At 50.0% G+C, this 21964-nt stretch overlaps 1 protein-coding gene across 1 annotated transcript in view; it reads left to right on the forward strand.

Moving 5' to 3' along the window:
• NECTIN1 (nectin cell adhesion molecule 1) overlaps window positions 1–21964 on the forward strand; it is a 61918-nt gene that overhangs the window by 32936 nt on the left and 7018 nt on the right. The window contains exons 2-5 of the mRNA XM_008498380.2: window positions 10269–10619; window positions 10865–11167; window positions 11577–11694; window positions 13921–14072. Of these exons, the coding sequence (XP_008496602.2) occupies window positions 10269–10619; window positions 10865–11167; window positions 11577–11694; window positions 13921–14072 (924 nt within the window). The remainder of the gene's footprint in view (window positions 1–10268; window positions 10620–10864; window positions 11168–11576; window positions 11695–13920; window positions 14073–21964) is intronic.

The following is a 21964-nucleotide window of genomic DNA, read 5'->3' on the forward strand; positions in this document are numbered from 1 at the left end:
ATTTTGTCAAAATCAGCACGTTCCAGTGGATAGTTTTGGAATGGCTCTTTCCATCAGAAAAACTTAACCATGTTGCAAAATTTTTCACCAGCTCTAATTTTTTTTTTTCACGTGCTTTTCATTTTTGTGGCAACTTTGTCAGTCCCTGGTTGCAGCTAGGAGGAAGCACATAAAAATCCCACGGGAGCAATTGACCTCCTGGCCATTCAAGCCCAGGCTGATTCACTGGAGCTCTCCCCAATGGCACAGAGGAAAATTCTGTCTGTCCCACTGAGTCCTGCTCCAGCCCACACAGCACAGACCATTTCTAAGCTTGCTACGTAAGAAGGAAACAGGGAGCCCAGTGCTGAGGCAGTTTCAGCAAAAGTCAATGAAATAACCATGGGAGTCAATGAAATACGTCGATTCAGGCCAACTGAGCTCTTTAGCCCTCAGACTCAGGGCCTGGTTTCTCCAGTATGAGGCTGGAAATGGGGTGTTGACTCTTTCCTTGTTCCATCCTGTTGACTGTTAATGGATCTTTAGGGGGAATAGATTGCTTTTTGGTTCTGGCTTGTCTTTCACGAATCTATGGAAACAGGTTGAGAGCAAATAATGTGATTCAAGCTTGCTGTGGGGATTCAGACCTTGTAACTACCCACAGCTCCTGTCACAGTTGATGGGATCCCAGCCTTCCTGCTCAGGCACCTCTAGATCTGGGGAAAAAAGTGAAACATACTGTCCAAAGGGAAATGTGATGTGGTTTTGTAAACTCCTCTCTGCAAGATAAAGTATCTCCTTTCTGCAGGAATCCCTTGGAAATCCTGCTCCTCCTGCCTTGCCCCCTGCTCTGTGCAGTGCAGCAAACCCTTGCTGTCTGCTCTCACCTTTCTGGGCAGGTAAGAGTGGATATAACCCTGTTGGTCTCCCTTAGCATCCCCAGCCCCAGAGCTCTGTACCAGGCAGAACAAGGCTGGGAGCATGACCCCCAGTGGGAGGCCTCCTGGCCAGGATCTGACCCTCAATCATTGCTGTCCTCCCCCCCCCCTCAGACCCCCCTGAGTTTGGTGTTTAGTGGGTGGTCTTGTCACTTGTTTACAGTCCCAAGTTTTACAATCCCAGCAGGCTCCTCAAAGCTCCCACCTGTGCAGCTGTTTTGGAGCTCAGCAATCATTCCCAAGACAGCCTGGCTGGTGGCTGTGATCCTTAGGAGCATCTCCATCCAGCACAGAGTCCATCTCTCTGCCTGCTGCCCTCTGCTCAACCTCATCAGCTGCTGGGAGCATGGGGTTAAAGGGGCTCCCAAGCACCCAAATTTGCCTTCTGCAGATCTCTTTTCTCACTGTGGTGGCATTTCTGCATTTCTGCATTTCTGCTGAGCCCATGCCCAGGCTAAGAGGGTGGCAGCATCCTCTCATCTGGCAAGTGAGAGAAAGGAGGCAAACCTGGAGTGGGTGTCAGCTCGTTGGGGCTGGCTTTGCTCAGGGGTTGAGTGGGACACTTCTCATCAGCCTCAATGTCTTTCATCATTTCTGGCACGTTCTCAACACAAAATGTCACAGATTTGGTGGCAATGAGCTTGCTCGTTGTTGAGGAAAACACGTGCCACATTTTGGGAGCCTTTAGTCTGGCTGTTGACATGGGTGATGGTGAGGTTTGCTTCCAGGCCCTGTCTATAGCATAGGTTTTCCGCTTCACCTCCCCCTGCTTCAGTTTCTTCAGCCATAAAAATGGGGGTGACCTTTTCTGTTTGCATGAGTGTTGGGTGAGGCTGTGAGGCCTCCATACCTGCTCCCTTAGATGAGAATTGTCACCATAATATGCAGATACCCACATCTAAACCAAGCCATTCAAGTGAGACTGCCATTGATTGCCTGGGTGGCCTTGGGCACATCTCTTTGTCATTCAGCACCTCTGATTTCCCCATCCCTGAAAACAGGGGTAATAAAACCTCCCTGCCTCTCAGGATCTTGGAGGATTAATTAGTTACTGTTTGAAAAACCTTTTGAAGATGCAGACTTCTCCCTACAGATGGGCTGCAGGTAGGACTGGAGTGTGGTGTCTGTCACTTGCACTCTGGAGAGCACAGAGCTGGGAAGAGGTGAAATTTCTAAAGTTAGTTCCCTGCACAGGGACCTGATGATAAGAAAGCTGAGCAGCAGCAGGCTGGAAGTCAGGCAGGGTGCTGAGTTTTGGTTTATATGTACACAGTGTTCTTTACAGCCTGTTGTTCCCTGGCAGGAATCCTTAAACAACCCAGACAAAGTTGAAAAGTCTGAGTCTTTTCCACTCTCCTGCAGAAATATCTCTAGGGTGAGATAAAACACATTATGAGAGGAATCACAGGCAGGCAGCTGATGAGGGATGTCTGCCCATTGCATCTGTTGGGTGCCATGCTTGCATTCATGGTGTTTGCAAAGACTTCTCCTGGTTGTCAGCTCTAGCGGGTCATGAGCCGCCAGAACATGTAGCACATTTTTTCTGGCCACAGAAAAATTTTGTTGTTTCTATCTTTGAACAAATTGTACTAGAACAGAGGATGGCGTTCCCACTTGCGACAGTAGAAAACATTTCTCTTTAGCTTCAGGAGATAGCAGAATATCAGCAGTACCTCATGTGCTGCAAGGGTAATGAGAGGAAAGGCAAGAGGAAAGCAAGATCAGAGTCGGAAAGCCGTGCCTGGTTATCATTTAAGCATAAATGCATTTAAGCTGTAGAAAAGTAGAAGTTTTGATCATCTTCACACAAACTGCAAGCCTGGCCAATACCAGCATGGTTTGGCAGGGGTGCACTTTTCACCATGCCTTGGGCAGCAGAGCAGAGAGTTGGATCCTTTGAGAATTTCCTCTGACCTGGCATCTACCCCTCTGATAACAGAGGCTCGATTGGAGTGAGGAGAGGGGGAATCAGGGGGTGGTGAGGCTGGTGGGGACAGTCAAATGAGGGCTGCCAGCTCTTAACCCTGGCTCTGAAGTCACTCCTGAGTCAGCAGAGTTTCGGCTTTGTTGGTTCCCATCGTGGAGGCGAGTGAGTCACTGCCCAGCCAAGCCCTGAGAGCTCCCCAGCTTCCTGCTCCTGCTCTGAGCTGTCAGCACAAGGAGGGAAGGAAGGAGCTGGTGTTTCGGTGCCATCAAGTTTATTTTTGTTTCTATTAAATCTCTTCAGTCTCAAGTTCCTTCATTTTGGAAGTGAGACTCTCTGTGGGTTACTATCTTGATTTCCTCTTCACAGCTCTTCATTAAATCTCTCCTCCTTAGCACCTGGAGAGCACCAGAAGTGAGAATATTTATCCCTGGACTGGGGGTCCTTGAACAATATCCAAGGCAGTCTAAAAGAAGTCTGGAAGTCCAAGAGGAGAGTCCAAGGGCAGAGAAAATACTCATTCACATTCAGGGACCCAGCCCATCAAGATAAGGTCCTAGGACAGTCCCAGCTTAATAAACTTCACCCTGCTCAGTGTTTCAGCTTCTTTCCCCTCCTCCACACTTGACTTTCCAGCTGTCCTGTTCTTTTCTGGCCTCGCTTCCCCACCCAACCACCAAATAAGTGTTGGCTCTGAACGTGGGCCTTTTTCTCAGTTTTCCCTGTTGTTCCCAGGTCAGAGTTGGTGAGCAGGCAATGAGATGACTCTTGAGAGAAGGGGTCTCTGACATTTCTGTTCTTTGTCCACCCTTGTCTTTGCCTGGCCAGCTGCCTGCTTTTCCTAGGGCAGAACTGTGATCCTGGACATACTCCCTGGTGCCCCTCCAGAGGAACTAGTGGCTAGGGATGAGAAGATTCAAGCAAGTGGCCTGGGATGTGGTTGGAGGGACAGAAGAGGGGTGGGAAAATTCAGAGGGCTGAAATGGAGGGAGGGCAAGTCAAAGCAAGAAGCATTGCCAAGCAGGGTGAGAGGCAATCCTCTCCTGGCTTATGGGGGCAGAAGGAAGATGTGACTTAGCTGTAATAAGTTGCACAAGGGGAAAGGAGATTGAGAATCTTCTGAACCCAGGTACCGGACAGGGATGAGTAAGAGCGCGCAGTGGGAAAAGAGCTGAGGAAGGAGCTGGAGTAAAGTCCATTCCAAAAGGCCTGGAGGAACAGGCAGCGTGGGCAGGAAAGAGGGCCAAGTACTGAGCAGTGGTGCACCTCAGGTAGAGGTGAGGGACAGCCTGGTTCACTGCTCAGGTGTGTGGGAACTGGCAGTTCTTGCCCAAGGATTATCCGACATGCTGGCGGGGCGGGGCGGGCAGCAGGAGCTGCCTGGTGACTGAGGAGCCTTTGTGCTTTGTTGCTGAGCATGGGCTTTCATAGCTTTATTGCAGGAAGGCCTTTCCCAGTGCTGTGTCAGCTCTTTGAGCAGGAGCCCTGCTCTGCCTGCCTTCCTGCTTTGTGCCATGGGGTGTGCTCCCCTCTCCTTGACTTGGGGGGAGAAGCAAAGCAACTGTGTGGAAGCCAGGAAGGGTGCAGCAAAGAGTGGAAGCCAGCAGCAAAGACAGGCACGTTGGTTCCCTTCCCACCTCTCTGCTTTGCAGCCCTTTTCCTAAAGGACTAGAAGGGTGGCTGCAGCTGAGGCTGTCTGTAAGGCTGAGGCACAGACAGCAAAGCACTGGTGGTCTGCTGTGGTGTTCATCTCTGCTTTTCTGTTTGATCTGTGGCTGACCTCACCCTGGCCTCTGCTTTTCTTTCATCTGTTCCTGTGAGGAACACCTAGGACAAACATGGCCCTGGTTTGTTTAGGGTTTTTGTGTGAATCCTAGTGGTGGCTTAATGAATAGAATTCCCAAACCTTAACAGAACAAATTAGGGAGCATCGATGGATCAGGCCATTTGGGAAAGATCTTTCATTTGTTGATCCTGAGGCTGCTTTGTTCTATTTATCCAAAGTGGAAATACTACATAGGCAGGAGAAGGAAGCTCTGCTTTATCCCAAGGGCATCTCCACTGTCCTGTCCCAGCAGACAGCCAATGAAGGGCTGGCTAGAGACCTCACTCAATACAACCCATTGACTGGTCCTCAAATAGTAACATCTCTGCTGTGCTACTGTGTGCTGGTTCTGGATATGAACCAGTGACCTAGAGTAAAAGTCCCTGTGTTTCCCATTTACAAGCCAAGCCCCTTCTTTCTTTTCTGAGAGGGGTTGGATGAGATCCAGATGGGCCATTGTACACACTGCCATTTCCCCATCAGCTCCCATAAAGCTCCAAGCCCTCAGCTGGGGAAGGGATGCTTGGGCTTGCAGTTTCTCTTGGTGTGCCCCAACCCGATCACAGTGTTATCTCGAGCCTTTCACTTTCATGTGCAGCCATGTCACCTGGAGTTATAATCTTGCTGCACCTCTTACTATCTCATCTTTGTTCTGAGGCCCCCTCCCCTTCTCCTGAAAACTCAGGACATCCATTTTGGTGTTCCAGCTCCGTGTGAAAGTGGGGCAGAACTGAATCAGTGCCTGAGAGAGAGACCTCCAGTGAAAGTCAGCTGCTGGAGGAAGTGCATACTGGTGAATCACTGCAGACCACTCCTCCCCTGCAGCAGGCTGCAAGCTGTTGACTGAGTGGGGTGAGGCAGGCACTGTGCTTTTTTGGAAGAACCACAGAGTACTGATTTGAATGCCTGGCAATCGATACAAAGTCTCTGGCAAAAGGAAAATATTAACCCCAATCTCTTGGCCTAGGGCCAGCTCAAACCTTTTGGATCTTGACACCTGAAATTCCCCTGCTGGCACCTAGGAGCTTCTTCCCCATTTCCCACCCTGCACAACACACCTGTGGCGTTCCTTTGGGCTGCTGGAGGCTGGTTATGTTCTGCCCCATGGAGGCCTGCATTTCAGACATTGTTTTCCACTTAAAAATAGGGAAGATCTGAAAGACAGATTCAGAAATACCTGGAGAGAAAAAAAAAATGAGAAATGCCACCAGCTAGGATGTTTTCAGCTCCAGTTCTGTCACATTTTTCCCCTCATGAAAAGTTCTTGAAGATCTGTTCTAAGGTGTCTGTGGGGCAGGATGGTCAGGTCACTGCACAAAACATCATTGCTTGTAGTCAAGGTGTTGTCTCAAAATCAGGTGCTTTGTGCAGGGTCTTTTGTAGGTGGAAGTGTGGTGCATTGTTTGCTCCTTATGTAAGGTCTGGCTACTGTGACCTTCCCACATCCCCTTCTGCTTAGTTTGAAGTGATGCAAAGACTATCAGGACTGATTCCTCTGACATATGCATCAGCCATGATATTGCCACACCAAAGGGTGGCTCATCACACTTCTGCCAAGGGCTGTTTCAATGCCCTTGGGGTGAGATGAGTATCAGGGAACAGGAGGAGAGAAATTGGTGAGAGGCTCAGGAGAGGCAAAGTTGTGCAAAGCAGTGTGGAGTTCACAGGTTTCTTAACAATGAGGCATTGATCAGAGGTTTTGCTGTTGTGACAGAGCTCACTGGTGCCTGGAGATCATTTCCAGAGCTTTCTATATGGGGAAGCAAGAACCAGATTTGCAGGTGTGGGAGCCTCAATGTACTGGCACCTTCCGGGCTTTTAGGAGAGAGGGTTTTGAGCTTCAAGAGCCACCAGCTCTTGAATTCTGCTCTCTACCCAGCACCCCTTGACACCCAGGGAGTCCAGACCTTCCCTTCCCAGCCCACTGCCTGTGCCACAGGGCATTGGGAGTTCTGCACAGTGCCCCAAGGCCCTGTATGACCTACTCAGTATCTGGGTTTGGGATCGTGGGGAAAGGCATCGACACAAACCACTTCAGAGGCCAAGGTGGAGGAGTAGGATCTCAGAGGTCTCCACTAATGAGGTCTTGGCATCAACTTGTCTTTGGCACTCACCACTGCCTTTTTTTTTTTTTTACTGCTTTTGGTCCTCAACAATAAAATAACACCAAAAAAACAACGCATGAGACGCAATCCTGCAAGCTTCAACCTATACAGCTAATCCTTCCTCAGGTGCTGGAGGTGTAAGGATGGATGGGTGGGCACTGGGAGATCTGGCGTAGAATCTGCAAATGGCAGGATGTATCCCAAGCCTTTTCTCTGCCACACCGACCACACATCATTCAGCAAAGAAAAAAGCAAGGCAAGCCCCAGCACTGCACGTGCTCACACACATCCTGCTGGATACACTTAGGCCTCTCCAGAGATTGATCAGTGATTTGATTTTCTCCTCCTCTCCCAACCTTGCACGCTCATTGCCATCAATTATCTATGCATTTGCCCTGATGAATTATTGAGTGTGGAGCAGGGCAAGGGAATACCCAGCACCCCAGCTCAGGCATCTTGCAAACAAACCCTCCCCAGAGCACGGCAAGAGCTGGTTTGCCCTCTGGCTTCTGATTTGGGATGGGGAGCATGGGAGCATCTGTACATTGCCTTTGTAGAGAGGGGAGCAATGGGTGCCTTATTTCCCTGATGAGAGCCTTGGAGGAGCAGAACATAAAGTGCTTACCCTGTCTTGCAAAAGAGCTGTGAGTTACTCAGTCACCTGGAAAGGAAACACGATTTCCGCACAGTGTTTGGGGTTTTGGGGGGTATTTTTTGTTTGTTTTGTTACTTCTTCTGCTGGTTTGTGTTTGGGTTTTTTTTCCCCTTTTCCCCTGAAGCCTCTAGAAAGTTTGGAATGTGTTTTTGTTGAAGCTGCTACATGTAGGAGCTTGAATCCTAGTGTTGGCAGCATTTTGTTGCTGGCAAGGAGTCCTCAGCTGGCACCAGCTTTTTCCTTAGCCAAAAGTCTCTCTCTTCACACCTGGGCAGAGGAGAGTTCTGCAGGACCATTCCAGGGTTTGGTTCAGGGTCAGGTTAGGCAGCCAACAAAATCTGCATTTTCCCCAGTTTGTGTCCAAGTCCAGCCTGTGCTGGTGCAGGAATGCCATGCCAGGGGTATGGTAGAAGGGGTCAGGGAGGTTGAATGGGATCAGAGCCATTTGTGCCATCACCCCAGACACCAGAGGGCTCTGCTGGGGGGCATGGACCCTTCATGAGAGACCTGGGGACCAGTGCTGATGAATCCAATCTCCTCCAGCCTTGGGAGAAAGAGGGAGTGCTGAGCACACCTACAGCCAGGCAGCCTGAGATGGGTGGCAGGTTGTTCCCAGGCCCTTTGCTACGTGATTGCCTTTGCTCTCTGGCAAGCTCCCACATGCTCTGCAAGGCTCTGAAGTCTTCAGACTGCTTGGCAAAGCTGGTGTTGCTCAGCTCTGCAGGTGTGGGCAATGCTGCAAGAAGTTCTATCACCTCCTGGGGAGCCTGCAAAGTGTGCTGGGGATATCTCACCCAATTCACCTCTCCTGAAATCCCATTGTCTATACTGAGCCCTTTGTCTGCACCCAATGCCCTCATTTCATCAGGAAGGCCCTTCTGGGGGCCAGACTGGTGCCAGGGAAGTGTCTCACTGTGTTTTACTGATTGGGCATCCTTCTCTGGTTGGAATGGAGAAACCTGGACCAGCTGTGCCCTTATCAGAGCAGGACCATCCCTTCCCTCTGGTTTTTGGAAGGACATGGATTGCAAAAATGGCACAGCTGCACTGGGAGGAGGAAGGACACTTCCATCCCTGGAAGTTCTTAAGGATGGGGCTCTGAGCAACCTGATCTAGTGGGAGGTCTTTAAGGTCCCTTCCAACCCTGGAAATCCTGCGATTCTCTGATGCTAGGGTGCAGCCCTGCCAGCTCAGCCAGCAGCCTCTAAGGACTCCATGGTTTCATGCATGAAGGCATATGAGGGCAACCAGTGCTTTGCTGTGGCTGTAAGCAGCACTGAAAAACATTCCTCAGGAGGCAGCCACAATGGCAGGGTGTGGGGCAAAGCAGTGGTTGAGTCAGGGAAGGGGGCAAGTTCACACAAAGCTCTCGAGACTGAGTTTCGGTCTTAATTGCTGATGGCTGTGGTCAGCGGATGGCGTCTCCTGGCCAGGCTGGATTGTTGAGGCTTGTCCTCAGGGTCACAGGCTTGGTGTGGAGGGAAGGAGAAGGGGAGAAAGAAGAGCCTGGGATGGCATATGGGGACTGGGATCAGGATGAGTGGGCAGTGAGGGGACTCCCGTGTGTGGAACCACGGGGACGGGGCTGATTTTACCCCTGGTTGTGTGTAGAGGTTACAGGGCACATCTACCAAGGGTCTGTGGGGAATGAGACTGAGGAGCTCATGTTGGCCATGTGCAAGGAGCTTGTTAATCCCCTGGAAGAACAGGACAGGGGTGACATTTCAGAAATTATCTGTCCCCTTGGTTAGAAAATCCTGTTTCTCTTGCTATGCATTTTTTTCTTTCCCCAGCCTCTCTCTTTCATTACCCTTTCATGTTCCTCAGTCTTTGTACATCCTTTTTTTTTTTTTATTATCCCTTTCTTTCCTTTACTCTCAGCCTCCCAGAATACATCCAATCTCAGATTCTGCCAGAAGCAGTGAGCAAAACTCGCTTTTCTTGTTCTCACCACCTTGTTTCTCTATTGTATTTATCATTTAAATACTGGCTGTATAATTACCAGAGCATTATCTCTAAACATACAGATTAGGCAAAGACACAGCAGCAACCAAAGATGAATTTCAGGGTCGGTCTGGTGGGAGACACTTTTCTTCAGCTGTCAGAGGAGGAATCAACTGAGACAGAACAGTAGTCATGAACACCAGCTACCACTTTTCCCAAGCATCTTTACTCCATAGAATCAAGATGGAAGGCTCCAAAATGCAGCCACTCATGGGGTTAAAAAAAGGCCAGAGAAACAATCTAGATCATGCAGGTAGATCATGCAAGGTGTACACTGATGTAAATCTCTTCTTATATGGGAACTCTTGCTAGTCTGAAATCAGGGCTGAGTATTTGCAGCTCATTTAATTACTGAGGCATTTCCAATAGGATTAAATGGATGTCTGAGTGAGTTAGCTCAAATGTTAGGATATGCTGTAGTGATAAATATCTGTGCCTCCATATGCCTCCAGATACATGTGCTCGGTATATTTACAGTAACTGATTTAATGTTATCCAAAGCTGAAGAAAAAGAAGGACAGTATTGATCCAACCTTGTGCCTTTTGGTGATCATGAGCCCCAGCCTGGCTGCAGAGCTGGTTGTAGTGAAGTGTGAACCCCAACTGTGGGAGGGAAGGTGTTTATGAGCAGGAATGAAGCTGCAGGAGATGCAGGTGGATGCAGGCAGATGCAGAAGGCACTGAGTGCCTGTAGCTTGTTCTTGTATCAGCCATGCCAAGAAGAAGCAAATGGACTAAACAAAGGAATCCATGAGGCTGATGTCCGAGAATCATTCTTTTTCTCTCTTTCTCTGTCTGAGAAACACGTGTATATTCATGTCTTTCCATTTGATTCCAGGGCTGCAAGCTCAGACTGTCTTAGTCAATGACACAGTCTCGGGGTTTATCGGGACAGATGTGGTCCTGCACTGCAGCTTCACCAACCCCCTCCCCAATGTGAAGATCACGCAGGTGACGTGGCAGAAAGCCACGAACGGCTCCAAGCAGAATGTGGCCATCTACAACCCTGCCATGGGAGTCTCCATCCTCTCCCCCTACAAAGAGCGGGTGACTTTCCGCAACCCTTCCTTCAAAGATGGCACCATTCAGCTTTCCAGGCTAGAGCTGGAGGATGAGGGAGTTTACATCTGTGAGTTTGCTACCTTCCCAACCGGCAACCGAGAAAGTCAACTGAACCTCACTGTGCTGGGTAAGAGACTGGACAAGCTGTGTTTGTGTCAGGCATTGCCTCCATCTGAACAGGCTTTCCCCAGACTGATCCTGCAGACAATCCCCTGCAGACTGCTGGCAATTCGCAGCAGCTCTGGGTTCACCACAAGATCTGTCACGGGCTGGGTGGTGTGAGGTGCCTCTTGGGTTGGGGCAGAGAGGGTATCAGTGCTATTCTAATCACCCTTTTCTTCTCTTCCTCCTCCTTTCTGTGTTTTCTTGCAGCCAAACCCACAAATTGGATGGAGGGCACCAGGCGGCCACTTATTGCTAAGTCTGGCAGGACAGAAAAGATCTTGGTAGCTACCTGCACCTCCTCTAATGGAAAACCTCCTAGCACTGTCACCTGGGACACCAAGCTCAAAGGAGAAGCAGAGTTCCAAGAGATCAGGAATAGCAATGGGACCATCACAGTGATCAGCCGGTACCGGCTGGTGCCGAGCCGGGAAGCCCACAGGCAGCAGCTCATGTGTGTGGTCAACTACCAGCTGGATCGGTTCACTGAGAGCATGACCCTCAATGTGCAGTGTGAGTGAGGGCCTGGGGTGAGGATGGTGGTCTGGGAAAAGCAGATTTTTCTGAAGGGAAGGTGTGGGGTGGGTCTGGTGACCCCTTTCTGAAGGGTCTGGTGGTGGGGCTGTAGTAGGGATGTGCTCTGTTTTTCTGGGGAGTGAAAACCTAAGTGAGCCCTTCAAATACTGATATGATTTCTCTTTTTCACACCTGCTTCTCTCTGCCTCTGCCATGACTCTTTGTTCCTCCCCTCCTCTCTCTCCTCCACTCACCCTCTCTCACATTCCTTGTCCTGTCACCTTGCAATCTGTCTTGTTCTTCCATCCCTGCCTCCTCATCTCTTCCTATTTCATTTTCTGCTTTTTCCATAACTCTTTCCCTTCCGTTTCCATCCTCCTTTTCCATCTTTTTTGTCCCCCTGCAGATGAGCCAGAAGTCACTATTGAGGGCTTTGATGGCAACTGGTTTCTCAACCGGAAGGATGTGAAGCTGATCTGCAAAGCTGATGCCAACCCCCCAGCTCACACCTATGAATGGAAACTGTAAGTCCCTACAATGCTCCTGCTCTCAGCAGCACACAGGATCTTTGAACAGGGCCAAGGAGTCTCTGTAGAAACCTGAGGCACCCTCTGGAAAATAACCCAGGATTTCCCTTCCATAAAGCAGCACATAGAGAACTGTGTGGGGAAAAAAAACTTTCCCTGGAATCAGGACCAACTGCAGGCAGGAACTCCCTTTCTGACTACTCATCCCCATGTAACTGACATGAAACAGAATCAATTCCTTGTCCTCCAGGGTTTCAGCCTTTGGATGTACACACTAAAAAGGCTGAAAAGTGTGCGAGGGGTGTCTGGGGAGTCAGATGGGAATTGCTGCAACCTGAGGTCGTTCTCTCTTTCTCTCTTTCTTTTCTATAAGCACTCATGTAGCTTTAAAAAAGAAAGATCAAATGGATCCTTTCTTCTTTTCAGTTGGCATTTGTCATCAGGAAAGTGGCTCTCAAACTGGCTTTGCATATTCTCTCTCATTTCACTTCCCAGATCAAACTGCTCACAGTGGAAGCCTGGAGAGGATTGTTTTTCCAGCCTTTTTTCTAGTTCTCATCCCAGCTCTCTCCCTCTGTTGATTCTGCCAGTTTGACTTAAACTCTGAGGGGCACTTTGGGTGTTCTTCATAACATTGCCAGGGAATATTAGAGGCACAGATGCCCTGTGTGGCTCCCAAGGCAGAAAAGGTACTAGCCTGGGCTATCTCTGTGCTGCAGCCAACCACCTATCCATGCAGAGCAAGTGTCTGTAGGAAGGTAAAACAATGGGAATAAGAGCTGTGGCCATCCTCTTCCATCCCACAGTGCCACTTTGGTAACATCAGACTGGGCAGCCAGGGAAACAGCCAGCAGCATCTTTACTTCATCCATGTGCTCATATGTGCTGCTTACCCTTCCTGAGGGTCAGGAAGCAATTAGTGCAGATGATGTTTTGCTCCTGCCTGGAATGTACAAACCATCCATGCTTTCCTCTCCTCTTATTTGGATGGGGGTGAGCAACAGTCACAGGAGCTGTCAGAGGGAGCAAGAGCCTTCCTTAATATCCCACAACACATTTTACAGATGTGCCCCTCTATCTGTAGATTCAGGGCCCTAAATCACCCACAGGCAGAGGACCAAGGTGAGGCAATTCTGTTCTTCCATCAGCTTTGGGATCACTGCCTTGGTGTAGCTGGGAAAGTGTTTGCTATATGGATGTGGTGTGTGTGGATGGGGACATGCAAAGGATCTCCACTTCTTCACAAACCTCATTACACCCCCATTATTCCCTTTTGTTTCTTACAAATTGCTGACAATATGTGCACGTTTTGGGGGGAAGAATTACTTGAATAATTTTTAATTGCCTAAGAGAAGTAATTACTTTACTTTGCTTCAGTAATTAAAAATAACCAGGCCATGTGTGCCTTTTCCTAACACACAGGGGTGGGGTTTTTTGTATGTTTTTATCTGCCTTTGTTAATTTATTCTGTGTATCTCTGGACTTGGTATTGAATTATTGCAGTTTCACACTTATCTGATTGTTCTGACATGGGCAGGTCATAGATGGCAGGACTCTAAATCATCACTGCTTTCCTTGAGCTTGAGCTGCAATTAACACTGCCTGATCAGCTGCCCAGGAGAGTCACATGGGCAGGAAATTGGAGTAAAGTCAGGTCAGGTTGATGTCCCATTCCTGTGTTTTCCATCACATGGAAAGTCAGGAATGCAGAACAGTCTGAAGATGAGCCTGCTAGAGGTGAGCCACCTGAAACAAAGGAGTAGCCTGGTCATCTTACCCTAACCCTACACCTCCTGGAAAATAACTGTCTGAAGGCTCTGAGTCTGTTTGCTGTACAGGGAGGAACATATGCTGAATGTGCTCCACATTCTGTTAGCTAAATCCAAGGAGCTGCATTGTGACCCAAATAAGCTCCATCCCCCTTGTAATCACAGAGAAGGGAGAAAACATAAATACCACAGTCCATGTAAAGAACCAGATCCTCACCATACAATGGATTTACCCTGGAGAGACACTCCATTGCCTTTTTCCTGCAATGCTTCTGTCTGAAGGTTTCATTTCAAGGCTGACTACATTAATGGGTATTTTCCAGCCAGCACCACCAGGTTCTGGACCTGCCCAAGCGCAAGGGCAGAACCATCATGTCATTGTCACCTCTGCAATACTGCTTGACCCTACTGAGTATCATCTCTGGCATCAACCATGGTATTTGTTTTCCTCCAGGCCAAATGGGACTCTGCCAGGGAGTGTGGAAATCCAGAACAACACCATCTACTTTAAAGGTCCTGTGTCCTACAGCCTGGCTGGTACCTACATCTGTGAGGCCTCCAATGCTATCGGGACACGGTCGGGGTTGGTGGAAGTCAATGTCACAGGTAGGAAAACACTTGGTGTGCTTGGAAAGACAGGAGGAGGAGGGGACAGCTACAGTCAGCTACATCTGCTTAACATCTGACTTAGTCACCAGTGTCTCCTAGGGGTGGGGAGTTAGGTGATGCACTGGGAGCAGTGAAGATCTTTGCTTTGCACTGCTTTTACACAGGTTTGGCTTGAATTTTGTCTCCTTTCCTCTTGCTGTCTTTTCCTTTCTTACATCAAAATGTGGTGTAATTCAATTTATTCTCCCTTTGTTTTCTGCTTTGGATTAAGAAATATTGTTGACCATGTTAAAAGCAAAGAAATGTCAGGGGGATATTTGTTAGAAGGCAGAAGAAAGAGTAGGATGAGGATGCAGGCTGCCTCTGAGGCAGTAAAGTGTGAGATGAATGAGCCTTTTATTCAGAATGATGTTTGATGTTTCTGATGTTAGACAATTCTCATAGTTTCTCATTTGTGCTCCTTCCAATGCCACGTAGCTCTGAGCACTTGCTCACCAAGCTGCCACAGATTACCTGGGGGCTGTCAGCACTTGAGTAGCTTTGTCTGGGCTCCAGAAAGGAGCAACATCCCAGGATGCAGACCATGGGGAGTCCTGGGGTGTGATGTCATATGGGACAGAAGGGAGGATGTCTGGCAAATCAGGATAGCCACAGGAGTGAGGAAAAGACACTTGGCTATGCCTGGGTGGTGTGAGGGACAGAAAGTGGTGTCAAGAAGTAAGTTAAACAGAAGAAATAGCATATGGCAAGGGGCTGGTTTCAGAGAGACCAAGTGATATTGCAGAGGAAAAGTGGGCAGGCAGTTCCTGAGGCTTTTAGCCCTTCCTGCTCTCCAGCTCCTGCTGAGTTGTCCTCAGTTATCAGAGCTCCTCAGAGTTGTCAGAGAGTGATGAAACTGGTTTCTCAGCCCCCCAACTCTACAGGGGTGAATGCTGAGCAAGCAGAAAACTGAAGCCCGGGCAGCTGCCTCCTGAAATGAGCAATGACATGTTTGGCACCCTCACCACCTCAGTTCCCCTCCTCTGTAACATGGGTAAACCATGCTAATCCTCCTCTATCCAAGTGCATAGAGGTCAATGGATAGATGTGCTAATTAGATGCTAATTACCAAGTATTTATTTATGATCATTATCACTGTAGCAGGCCTTTAATTCACACCTCCTGTCCTGGATCCTTGCCTGCTGAGTTGTTCCTGGTATATGCTTTTCTCTGGGGGATTTTTCATATGCCAGTGAAAGGCACTGGAATAACAAAGCTCTTTGTTCAGGACAAAAAGCACCTGCCCTGCCCAACTGCCTGGAGCCAGGGGAAGGTCATGGCCAAACTCCCTTCAGCTGATGGCCATTTCATGGGGGTTACCGCCACAGGCACTGTATTTCTGGGACAGTGCAGGCAATGCCTGGTACAGAATGAGCAGTAAAAGACTCATCCCACACACATCGGGTCTCATTTGGAACATCAGAGAGAAAAAAAACCTCCCGACTCAGTCACTGGTTGCAGGGAAGGACGTGGGATGGATATTGCAGAAGAGTTAAGGGAGCAGCAGGCTCTCTTCACCATCTCATTTTCCATGTCTGTCCATTTCTTGCTCTCCTTCTGTCTGTCCTGTGCCACCCTGTATCCCTTGCACTGTCAGGACACGTTCCCAAACACCAGGTACAACCTCTCTTCATATTTCCTGCTGCCACCTCAGTGTTTTATCTGTCTCAGCACCACAACATCAACACAGCCCGGGTGGGCAGCACTGGCTCATCCACGTGGGCACAGGTCCTTAGGGATGAAGGTTTCTGGGTTCCTTTTCCAGGCTTTGGTAAATGTCTCCATTTCTGGGGGACTAGTAGAGCATCATTCTTATACTCATTGCTGGCAAGGGAAGTGGGGACTGACAGGATTTCTGGGGAATGACTTTGGGTTGGTGTCCGCCTGCCTTTAATATCAATTTATTCCCAAGGATTTGCATCATGGGGCTGAGGTTGAATGAGAGGGGAGGAGGGACACACCAGCAGTTGCTCCACTTGAAGGGTTTAGCAGCCAACCCGTTAGGTCAGGGCTCCACTGTATAAAAAAAATGCTTTTAATAATTCATAGGATCTGAATATGTTTATCCAGCTCTCCCAAAGGACCGATTAGGCCCATGCTGGGGAGGGCTCAGCCATCCTTGCTCAGCTATTACAGGTACTTTTGTTTGGGTCTTGCAGGCAATTTAGGGACTGTCAGTGGACCACAAAACCTCTTTCAAGAGCTGCCTGCAATAAATGGAGTTCAATCTAGTGAGCAGCCAGCCTTGGGAGAAAAAAACCAGAAGGCTGATGCAGAAAAAACCCTGCAGCATCTTTCCCCTCCCGTTTCCCCAAGCATAAACCTCCCCCCTCCTGCCACCCAGCATCCTTCCTCCCAGCCCTGGCTCCAGAGAGGAAGAGTGCAGGGCTTGTTCAAGTGATTTGTCCAGGGGGAGAAGGCTGGACCCTTCTATTAAGAGTTATAGCATATCAAAGAGATTGATAAGTAGAAATATAATATTTTATTCCTGCAATCTGTTCCCACAATAGCTTCTCCTGCCTTTCAGGACCTTTTTCAGTGGCAGCCAAGCCATGTAGTGTGATATATAAGTATTTATTAGAGGTGACATAATAATAAAGGGCTGTGCTTATAGAGTGCCTGGGCCTGCACATGGGTGAGGTGGTCCTGCATGGAGAGGTGGTGATGGACACAGAGACATATGTGTGACCTCATCTGCATCCTGACACACTAAGGGGCCTCAGGGATGTCATGCTGCACAGTCACATGTGCATGCAGGACACCAGAGCATCCACTGGCATGTGTGAACGTGTCTGTATCTGTGGAGATCTGCTTGGCTGCATGGGCTTGTGTGCAGTGATGTGTGTGCATGGGTGTGCTACACATCTGTGTGTGTGTGAAGGGGCAGTCATCCACTTGTGTCCTGGCTTCAGCCAGAGGAAGCACAAGGAGAAAGATGTGGCTAAAAGATCTCTTTGCCCCCACGGCCCTTCTAGCAGCAAACAAATATCAAAACTGAGGCAGAGCCATGGTGGTGGAGCTGGGGAGAGCAGAGCCTGTGCTGAGGCAGTGAACACCAGCAGCCCCTCTGCTGCAGGGCTCCTGCCTCTTTCCCAAGGCCAGGAAAGGATCTTTTCCTTCAGGACTCTGCAGGCTCCCCTGGCTGCTTGCCTGGTATATCCCAACCTCTGCATCCCTTGGATTTCCAGGAGGCAGGACAGGATGTGCAGCTGTCCTAGGGAGGGACAGTCAGGACAGGAAGCTCTGAGCTGTCCCGTGGCATGGGTTGTGCCAGCCCTGGGCAGGAGGTTTTGCAGCCCTGGCCTTGGATGTGTGACAGGCTGCCAGGGAGGGTGGTGAGGAAAGGCTGATGCCCCCCCTGTTTGCTTGGCTTGGCAGCAGGGACTTATTTCCACACCACCAACCATCTCATCCCAGCAAGGTCACTGCAAACAACCCCTGTGGTACAAACCTTCCCTCCTGGGTTCAGGGGGCAAGGGGGGGTCCTTTCCAGGACATGTTAAATCCCAGGCACAGAGCAGGTGCACCCAAAGAACAGCCTCCAGGAGGATGTAGGGCTTGAGGGGGCTGAAGAGGCACAAGCCTTGGGGGTCTGTCTGATGATAATCTTCTGGAGTGTCTGCTGCATCCTGTCTGATGGCATCGGTGCCAGAGGCTCCTGTGGGAGCAGCACTTGATTGACAAGTGATAGGTGACCTGACAGAGAGATTAAAACCTCAGACAAGTTTGGCATCTGGCCTAAAAGCCATCACACTCTGAAATGCCAGTGGCAGCTGCTAAACTTCTGTATTAGTTGCCAGAGTTTTTTCCACCCCCACTGCCTCCTCTCCCCCACTGTGCTGCATGGGGAGAGCAGAAATCCCTGGTAAGGAGAGGAAAGGCAGGACCTCTCCAAGCCCAGGATGGACATGCAGAGGTGCAAGGGCTGTCGTGAAGGAAAAAGAACAGCAGTGCTACAGGCTTCTCAAATTGCAGCCCTGATGGGTTGAGGCAGGTCCAGAGGTATCTCCTTATCTTCACTTATGTACACATCTGTGGCACAGCAGGGGCAAAGTCCTGGGATAATTTGGCGTGGACTGTACTGGCAAAGAGCATTTGCCATCAGCAATCTGTCTTGTAAAAAAAAAACACCATGTGGTTACCAGTGTATTTACTGAGGCCATCTGGGAACTGGAAAGCTCCATGAGCCCAGTGGCTGAGGTTCCTGCTGCTTGCCCTGGTTACAGCCATCCAAAGTCCCCCTGCTTCCCATTCCCCAGCTTCATGGGTGCTGGGTTTTGCAAGGCAGAAAGAAACTCTGGGCCTTCCTCTGGAGGAGCTTCATGCAAAGAGCAGCTTGGCCTGACACACGTGTCCATAAAGTCATTTCTGATGGAGGTTGGCATTTTCCTCAATGCCCGTGGCTACAGTGAGGATCTCAGCTGGTACTGGGCTTTTTCTTGGCCCTCATGATTGAAGGGAAAAGAATGGAAATGTGACTTCAAGAAAAAGGGTGTCCATGGGAAGTAGTAACTTTTATAATGTCTAAGCGGTGTGATGAGCAGAAGGGCTTTTAACAGCTGGTTTCCTGTGGATCTGCATATCATAGAAGAAATACTTGATGTCTAAAAATATGCCTTTTCTGATCTGGGCCCTTCCTGCCCTTGGGTGCAGTCTCTTGTCTCTGTGGGTTCTCTGTTGTCTAATGAGGTTTAGCTCTCACCTCTGCCAGGGATACCAGTCCAGCTCTTTCTGACAGCTTTATGATAGGGATAAGTTTGGCTTGTTCTTCTGTCAGACACCACTAAAATTGGCCAGCAAGTTCAAAAAGCATTAGACAGGAGACTGATGGTCGGGTAGGATGATTTGCATAGGTCTCATTTCTATTGGAAACCAGGCATTCAAAGAAAGATGTGATTTTTGAAATGTGTGTTTTTGAAGCCACTCTTGTGCTGGGGGAGGTCTGGGTTGCCTCTGCAGTGGCAGCACTGTGTCCCCGTGTGCTGCAGGGGGGGAGGCAGGAGCAGGGGAATGGGGATACCCGAGCCCCCCACCTTTCATGGGGGGGATCAAAGGCAACCTGTGGGCTTGGCTGGGTGCCAGAGTGAAGCCCAGGGTGACCCCCATCTCCCTGTGCTCCCAGCTGCTGCCCCAGAGGTCCAGCTCCTGGCACAAGGACAGGAAGCTGGGCTGAATACAACAGCTGGCAGCTCTGGGCAGCAGGCAGATAGTGTTGCTGCTTTAATTCCTATTCATACAGCACTCCCTCTTTTTATGAGGGCTGGGGGGGCAGCAGAAGGGAGGGAGGCTTTTTATGCTGGCATTAAAGCCTTGCTTGTTCCACCTCCCTCCACTCTGCTGTCTCCTGTTTCTCCAGTCTGCTTTTCACAGTGGCTTTAATTCTCTCCAGACTCTTCCTAATGGATTTTTCACATGAGGTCCCCAAGAACACTTTCCAGAAATTCCACGCACCCCTCCAACAGAAACGGGGTTCCCTTTCCCACACTTTCCCCCCTCTCTCCCCAGCCTCTGCTCATCCTCACCCCAGGCACGGTGGAACTCGGTGGGGTTAAACCCCTCTTTTTTTAGGGCTGACGGCAGTGAACGCGTTCGGACTCGAGGTTAATCCCAGGGGCAGGTCCATGAACCACCCCGGAGAGGGGCTCGGGCAGTGCCCCCACCGCCGCTCCGGAGCCAGGAGCGGTCTGTGCCGCCATCCAGCGGCGGTGACAGCCGCTTGCCCTCCCTGTCCCCTGCTCCGGGGCATTCCCACCTCGGTTGTGCCCGTCCCTCCCATCCTTCCCCTCCGCATACCCAGAACCACGCGGATTTCCAAGCGCCGGGAGCGTGCGGTGTCTGGAGCAGGGGGGGGAAGGAGCCTCGTGGGTAAAGGGAAGGGATGATTTCGGCTGCTGGTTTGCGATCTTCCCATCTTTCTCCTCCCCCCTCTTCCCACAGTTTTGGTTTTGTTTTCTCTGGCATGGGAACAGGGCCACTTGCAAGGAGAACGGGGATGGGGTCTGCGCAGAAAATAGTTCCTGCCATCCCTGCTGAAGGCGTGAAATCCAGCTCGGAGGGAGGGGTGTTAGCTCCGAAGCCTTGGCACTGGCAAGGGGGTGGCATGTAGGCAAGTGCTATCTCAGGGGTGGACAGCACAAAGGGCAGGAAAAGAGAAATATGCATGAGAAAGGTAGAAAACCATCCCCTTTTTCTCTATGAGCCTAACCAGGGCTGTTAATGAGGCTTGTAACAACAACAACAACAAAACAACCAAAAAACCAAAACAAGTGCCCATCTCCTTTAGAAATTGTGCACTTCCCCTCTCAGATGTGTGTGTCCTCCAGAGCTGGGAAGCAGAGGGATCAGGATGGCTGCAGGGACCCTGTGCCTGGCATGCACACAATTTCTGGGTCTTTTCAGGCTGTGCTATGGGATCTCACAGTCCCAGGTAGGAAATTAACCTTGCTGTGGGCAAAACCAAGGTAGAAGCTTCAGCTTGGAGCTGTGGGAAAGGTAAAGATATAACCCCTGGGGTCTGCTCCAGCTTGCTGCTCTGTCTCTGCACCCACTTAAACTCCAGGTCGACCCTTGCCCTGTGTACAGTTTTGGGAACTGGGCACCAAGGGGTTGCAGGGGCTGTGATGGCAAGGAGCAGGCCTGGGGAGGAGGCATGGGCAAGGGTAGGAAGGTCCATGTGGACTCTTATGTAGTTGAAGATGAGCCCTCAGCAGCCAGGACTACCAGGGGTTGGACGTGACTTTTTTTGCTGCCTCTGCAGAGAGGTTTTGGATTAGCCAGCAGGCTATGACTAAGCCTTCTGTTGATGCAGAATGTGGTTTTGGCTTTCCAGGACCCAGCACCAGTGCCCCATGCTGAAATACATGCCCTCACTCCTGCTCTGAAGGCTTTTTTTGGGAAGGGATGCTGGCTCCTGCCTGCGCTGTGTCCTGCTCCTCATTCTGGAGGCAGCAGGGAGCCCTTCCATCTGCCTGTCCCCCAGCCCAGTGTGCTGCTCTGTGTGTGGTTTCATGCTCCTGAGGCTTTGCTCAAAGCAAGTCTGCAGTGCAGAAACGAAGATGCTGTTGCTGGGCTGATGTCTCAGGAAAAGGGGGAATTAAACAGCGCTCAGGAACAAGCAGAACTTTTATGCCCCGAGGATCAGGCCAACAATTGCTCAAATTCAGTATCCGTGTCCAAAATCTGCAGCTGTTTCAGGAACTGCCTCTGCCCAGGGGAAGTTCTTTTCTCTCCTCTTCTTTAGCTCCTGTGCTGCAGGGAAACCCACTCCCTGCCCAGCTCCTGCTGTCCAGGGCTTCCTGCCCTAACCCAGGAATGTGGCCGCCAGCAGCAGGCAGTCCCACAGGCATTCCATTTTAAATTTGCTGCCTTAGCCTCTCCTTCCCCATTGCCCCATCCTAGTTGCTCTTCTGGAAGGGCATGCTGAGGGTGGTAGTGGGTCTGAGCCTCTCCTTGGCTGCCAGAGTAAAAAGTGAGGGCCAGGAAGCTCCAGAGCAGCATTAAAGGCTTACAGCTATGAGCAGGGCTGGCAAAAACCAGTGCCAGGGGTCTGAGCATGGTGTGCAAGGGCAAGGCTGCCAAGGGGGCATTAGCAAGGCGCCCACTGTCTAAATTCAGAGGCAGGTGAAGGCCTGAGACAGCCATGTGGTGCTTAATGTCTCATGGACACGGCTGCTCAACAGGCAGTGTGTGAAAGCTGAGTTTGGCCAGGGGCTGTAACTGTGCCAAGGGAGTGCTAGAAAAGTTGATTCAAGTCCTGGATCAAACTTTTTTTTCCCCAATGTGTAGGTGTTGAACTGCATGAAAGAAAAGGGAGCTTCTTTATAATCTCTTTTCTTTTTCTCAGTTGTTTT

The sequence above is a fragment of the Calypte anna genome, chromosome 24 (assembly GCF_003957555.1).
Source record: "Calypte anna isolate BGI_N300 chromosome 24, bCalAnn1_v1.p, whole genome shotgun sequence".
Classification (NCBI taxonomy): Eukaryota; Metazoa; Chordata; class Aves; order Apodiformes; family Trochilidae; genus Calypte; species Calypte anna.